At 34.5% G+C, this 6,290-nt stretch overlaps 1 protein-coding gene across 1 annotated transcript in view; it reads left to right on the forward strand.

Moving 5' to 3' along the window:
* LOC107748448 (NACHT, LRR and PYD domains-containing protein 12-like) overlaps positions 1 to 2,894 on the forward strand; it is a 9,687-nt gene extending 6,793 nt beyond the window's left edge. The window contains exons 10-13 of the mRNA XM_016563220.1: positions 655 to 828; positions 1,043 to 1,216; positions 2,102 to 2,272; positions 2,361 to 2,894. Of these exons, the coding sequence (XP_016418706.1) occupies positions 655 to 828; positions 1,043 to 1,216; positions 2,102 to 2,272; positions 2,361 to 2,367 (526 nt within the window). The 3' untranslated portion in view covers positions 2,368 to 2,894. The remainder of the gene's footprint in view (positions 1 to 654; positions 829 to 1,042; positions 1,217 to 2,101; positions 2,273 to 2,360) is intronic.
* The last annotated feature ends 3,396 nt before the right edge of the window (positions 2,895 to 6,290 follow it).

Below are 6,290 nucleotides of genomic sequence, written 5' to 3' on the forward strand. Positions count from 1 at the left end.
AAAGTTACGCCTTCTTTCTTTGGGTGAACATTTGGGCGGTGTTATGCAAATCTTCCCACATAGTGACGTAGGTATGTGGGGGCGTGTTAGAACGAGTCGTTTTAGGTAGGCGTGGTTGACTCTTAACTTTTATAAAGAATATCTCTTTGGATTCGAGACTTTAGTCTTTGCAACTTTACAGATCTTCTTTATGCACCAAGAGCTTGTAACACTTCAAAGAGAAAGGAAAAATTTAAATCGCTTCATGTGACCCCTTTAAATCACTTTGGATAAATAAAAATTTATTTATAATCACTGGATGGTTATTTATTAAGTCAAATCACCTTTATTTATATAGTGCTTCACATTATTTCTACACTTGACCCTCCAACACTAGCACTGACTCCATATTCTATTTCTGTTCTATCTACTTGATTTACTTTATTAAAAAACTTGACCCGCTAACACTTACACTCTCTATTCTATTTCTATTTTATCCACTTTTCTTTTTATTTATATAAAAAACTTCATTTTTGCTTCTGCAAGCATTTCTTGGAAAACAGATTTTCATTTCATTTAGTGCCATGTGTTCTGAGCAACTTACTGCAGTGTCAACTAATTCCAAGTATATAAGTTTATCTGTAAGTGTGAGAGTTTTTTTTTCCTGTTATGCAGACTGTCTAACTGCAGTATTGGAGAGGAAGGCTCTGGCTCTCTGGCTTTAGCTCTGAGATCAAACCCATCGTACCTGAGAGAGTTTGATCTCAGCTCAAACAAACCTCAAGACTCAGGAGTAAAGCTGCTCTCTAATCTACTGGAGGATCCACAGTGTAAACTAGAGAAACTGAAGTGAGCGCTATACATTAAACTATCACATAAGCTGTACTCATATACTTAATAAGTAAAGGTGTTTGTGATGAAGTCTAATTAAGTAACAGAAAAGGGAAGCACAGTGAAATAGAGTGCTAAAGACATGAGTTGCCTATTTAAAAATTGTCTTATTAGACAGACCAGCAACCACATTACAAAGTGTTCTTTTTCTTTTTTTTCCTTCTCTTTGCAGGTTGTGTAACTGCAGTATTGGAGAGGAAAGTTGTTCTGCTCTGGCTTCAGCTCTAAGATCAAACCCCTCACACCTAAACGAGTTGAATCTCAGCTCAAACAAACCTCAAGACTCAGGAATTAAGCTGATATCCAATCTACTGGAGGATCCACAGTGTAAACTAGAGAAACTAATGTGAGCTGTGTACACTAAGCTATTACATAAGCTGCACTCATATACTAAGTTGACTCAAAAATGAAAATTCTGACATCAGTTGACCGTCATGCTGTTCCAAATCCATAAAACTTTCCTTCATCTTAGAAACAAAAATGAAGATATTTATAATGAAATCTGAGAGATTTCTTTCCCTCTATTGAAAGTTCATTTTACCAAAATTTTGAGGTTCCAAAAAATATAAGTAAACCTAATCAATATGAATTAAGTGAGAAGAGACATGATCACTTAATATGAACAATTTAATGTAGGCTTTTATTCACATGCAAACACTGATCAACACAAATACAATACACAAATACTGTACAGAGAGAACATCAAATATGGTAAACAGAAACTCAGCCATGCTTTCTTGACATGCAAAAACCAGAGTTTCGTTCATGTGACAAACAAGCATGATTGAACTTCCACAGTAACAAAATAAGTTTGTCCTCACAAGTCAAGCAAGTAAGGTTACTTAGGTTTTATGATTGATGATTAACAAGTTATCATAATCTTAACTTTTTATGATTATAATAACTTTTTGAAGCATCACATTTTTAGGTGAATGAACTTTCAGTGAAAGGGCAGAGATGTGCGTTTTGTGTTTTGAAGATGAACAAATGTCTTCTGGATCTGGAATGACATGAGGGTCAGAAATGATGACAGAATTTTCCATTTTGAAGTGAACTATCCCTTTGATAAATAGAGGTGATTGTGATTACCATGAAGTTTAAGTAACAGAAAACAGAAGCATACTGAAGGATGAATAGTATGAAAGAGTAGTAAAGACATTGACTTTTTAGCAAACAAAATTTTCTTTTTATACAAATCATTACACTGTTTTCTTATTTCTTCTCTTTGCAGGTTGAGTAAATGCAGTATCGGAGAGGAAGGTTGTTTTGCTCTGGCTTCAGCTCTGAGATCAAACCCCTCACACCTCAGAGAACTAAACCTAAGCTTGAATAAACCTGGAAACTCAGTGAAATTCTTGTCCGATCTTCTGGAAGATACAAATTGCAAACTGGAGTCCCTAAAGTGAGTTTTGCTCTCGTGACTGTTACATTGTTTGTTCTGGTATCTGAATAACTAGTTCTGAAATCTTTCTTATTTTTCTGTTAAACAGACTCTAGGCTCCATGCATTTGACCTGCTTGACACTGTCCTACAGAGTAGCCTGTTTCTTTGTCTCCACTGCCTACAAGCTGTAATCAAAGAATATTTTCCATCCACACTGCTTCAGTCAGGTGGCTTCAGCTCTCTGCTATTTCTAGATAAAACTCACTCTCTCACTTACATTTTATAAGAAAGTTGCAGTAATGAACACATTAACCATGAATTCTGACAGTAACACACAAAAACTAACAAGACAAAACTTCTTTAATACTATGAATAACAGTACATTTAATTGACTCTTAAAGCAATACATTTTATCAATGCTTACAGTATTTAGTTCGTTACATCATTAATTCAATTTTACTGAACACATTTTCACACTTGTCAGTCATGTTTGACAAAACATCAGCTGGTCCAGTGCATATAACACTGAAGCTGTGGACACCTGTCTCAGCTATACATCTCCATGCACAATACTGTTTTCATCATGTGTCTACTTCATTTGATTGAACATATTAACAGAAATGAATTAATAAATAAAAACTGTCCACTGCATTATTTAAAAAACAAGTGCCTAAACATTTTCACAGTACTGTAGTTTCTCAGATAAGTTGTTGCAGGCATTTTGAGGACGTTGCTACAGATATTCTATGAATTTAGGCTATATATTGCATATATATGTCTTAAGTAGTCACATCTTTTTCATTTGATTATTGTACCTAAATGTATAGATCATAGTTTAGATGTATGTAATTACACATCATTTTAAATATAATTGTTTTTTATTGATTTCATATTGTATATTACATTTTATATTTTACATTACAATTTTCTAGTATTTCACTGGTTTTTTTTAACTGGCTCACATGTTAAGTTGCTTTTACATTTAAACTTGTTTTCAGTTGATGGTTGGTGTTTTGAATAAATGGTTGAAGAAAAAAACTTAACTTTTCTTTTCAAAATGTTATTTCTGCATATATTTAATACAGGTAGATTCAAATTAAATTGAACTTAGACATTTTAGCTGTGAAATAATAGAATAATAATAGAATTTAAGTAATTGTCCTGAAACCTGGGTGTAATTTTAGTAAAGCTGTAATATGCAGTACTGACACCATCAAATTGTGGTAAATATGGGACTTTTGCTCCTGTTAACAAATGTTGGTTTTCACGAGACTCACCGGCGCATGCGCAGCACTGACCTCATACGTCATCCTCCCGGAACTGCTTCCAGTGTACAACAGTGAGCGCAAGCTAGAGTAAAGTGATTATTACGTTTTGAATATGGATATTTTTCTTACAAAAACGCATCGATTCGCTACAGAAGGCCTTTGTTCACCCCCCGGAGCCGTGTGAGACACTTTTTTTTTATGGATGGGCGCTTTTTATTTCACTTCTTTTGGACTGAAGCAATGCAACACCCACTGAGTGCCATGAAACAGCTTGAAAGATCAAAGACAATATTTAATATAACTCAGACTGGATTTGTCTGAAAGAAGAAAGTCATATACAGCTAGGATGACTTGAGGGTGAGTAATTTGTGGGCTAATTTTCATTTTTGGGTGAACTAACCCTTTAACTTTTCTTTTCAAAATGTTATTTCTGTGTATATTTGCTATCTTTAACTCTATATTGCATATATTTAATAAAGGTAGATTCAAATTAAATTGAACAGACATTTTAGCTGTGAAATAATAGAATAATAATAGAATTTAAGTAATTGTCATGAAACCTGGGTGTAATTTTAGTAAAGCTGTAATATGCAGTACTGACACCATCAAATTATGGTAAATGTGGTCAATTTACAGCTGAGTGTTCTACAGTGTAATCTCATTAACAAAGCAATGTCAAACATGACAATAGATGCACAACACTGGTAGTCCTCACTCACACACATATTGCCGCAATCCCACCACGCCCCCACATATGTGTGTCTGTGCTATTTCAGTCCAAAAGATATGAGCGATAAAAAATGTCTTTGTACTCATTTACACTAGAGTTGCGGGTATTTTTTAATCGCCTCGGCTTTACTGTAGCGCATGGGAAACAAACACTAAAAGCCAAGTGAAGAAATGGCGCTAAGTTACCTGATTAAACCGTGCAGCGCAAGAGAACAGCTGGACCACACCGGACCAGTGTCTCCCAGCCGCGACTGTAGCTCGATACTTTCGCCGCTCTATTGAAGTGATAATAAGCAGCACTTGCCCATTTGAATTCCACACTGGACACTTATGTTTGAACAGTAAAGTCTCCGTGTTGAAGCTAGAGGAAACCAGATTGAATAGCAGTAGCACCGACCATGTAAACTGAAGTGTAGAGGTAAACTGTACAAAACTGTAAATAAGATCATTAATCCACAGCACCACACCTAGGCTATTTAACATGCATTTACTGACATTGTAGAACTAAGGTTAATGATATTTATTATTAATTTCACGAAAATTGTTATAGGATACTTATGCTATAGCCTATTAAATAGTGGTTCAAATAAAGGCAATAAGTCAATTTTATAAAGGTTTACTAATACTATAGTTAACTCTGGATTCAAAAATTAGCTTTTCATTAGGACAACTACAAAGGACCATTTAATAGTTCTAATAAACTTTAATTGCAGAAAAATATGAATTCAATAATTAAGAACCTGCAATATAATGGAATATTAATATTGTTAAATGCATTTAAAGTATTCAAAAATATCATTTGTTTTAGTCCATTATTTATTAATAAATAATTTATTCCAATTGCCCTAACCCCAGCAAAACATTTATGGGGGACTGTGTGGGCCAGATGGGCTGAATTTTAGCACCAGTCCAGCCCTGATGATTCTCCTCTTCTAGGGCCAGAAAGAAGACCTTCTAATAATACAACTATTTAAACTAAACTCCTTAAGGGAGCTGTATATGCTCAAAAGTTGTTGCTGCTTCTGGAAACCTGTTTGCTTTGACTTCATATATCTGGTGTTAATGTATTTATTATTTAATGCGTTGTAGCCTGCACTGTAAAAAAAATCCAATTAACAATGTTGGAAGGGCAAAAATATTTAAGTAGAGCTAATTCTATTGCTTGGGCTTAGTTGAGAGGACATATTATATTAAGTCTACACAAATATATTTGAAAAACATTGAATGAACGGTTATTTTCAAATCCAGTCAACAATTAGCTATGCTAATGTTGACTAAACTAATAAAAACTAATCCATCCAACACTGAGATCATTCTGCACGTGCACAAGCCTGAGTGACTTCGCAGGAGAAACCGCGCCATCTTGTCAAGTTCACGAGTCAGGTAAGTGCCACTAAATAAATGTTATTTTTTAGACTAAATTTATCGACAAAAACATACAACATATCCGATGTTTTTGAGTGGATATTTAGAAGTCAAGTCAAGTCAAGTCACCTTTATTTATATAGCGCTTTTAACAATACAGATTGTGTCAAAGCAACTGAACAGCATTAATTAGGAAAATAGTGTGTCAATAATGCAAAATGACAATAGTAAACACAAATTTTTCAGTTAAAGGCAGTTCATCATTGAATAGCGTTTGACATTAAGTGTTTTATGGATTAAACGAGATGTTACTATAATGAATTTTGGGTTGAATTTTGGCGTGTTGTATGATATTTTTGTGTTTCCGTGACGTTAAAAGATATGTCTCTCTCTTTTATAAGCCAATGCTTACTACGACGAAACGTGTAATGTAAACCACAGTAATACGCTTATTTGAAGTTAACATGGGCATGTTGAATGGGTTTTTGCGTGTGCAAACTTCTGCAATTGTCCCGTGAAGTTAGAAGTCGACATTAAATGTGACTAACAACCAGGCTCTTTTCAAACGGGGCGGATTACACGGCGTTTCTGGTCTCGTGAAGGCTAGGGATGTGCGATACCTCTTATTCTAATTTCGATCAAATACCGAAATTTTTAAGCCGGGTATTGTCGAAA

The sequence above is a fragment of the Sinocyclocheilus rhinocerous genome, unplaced genomic scaffold, assembly GCF_001515625.1.
Source record: "Sinocyclocheilus rhinocerous isolate Xijiao unplaced genomic scaffold, SAMN03320098_v1.1 scaffold2515, whole genome shotgun sequence".
Classification (NCBI taxonomy): Eukaryota; Metazoa; Chordata; class Actinopteri; order Cypriniformes; family Cyprinidae; genus Sinocyclocheilus; species Sinocyclocheilus rhinocerous.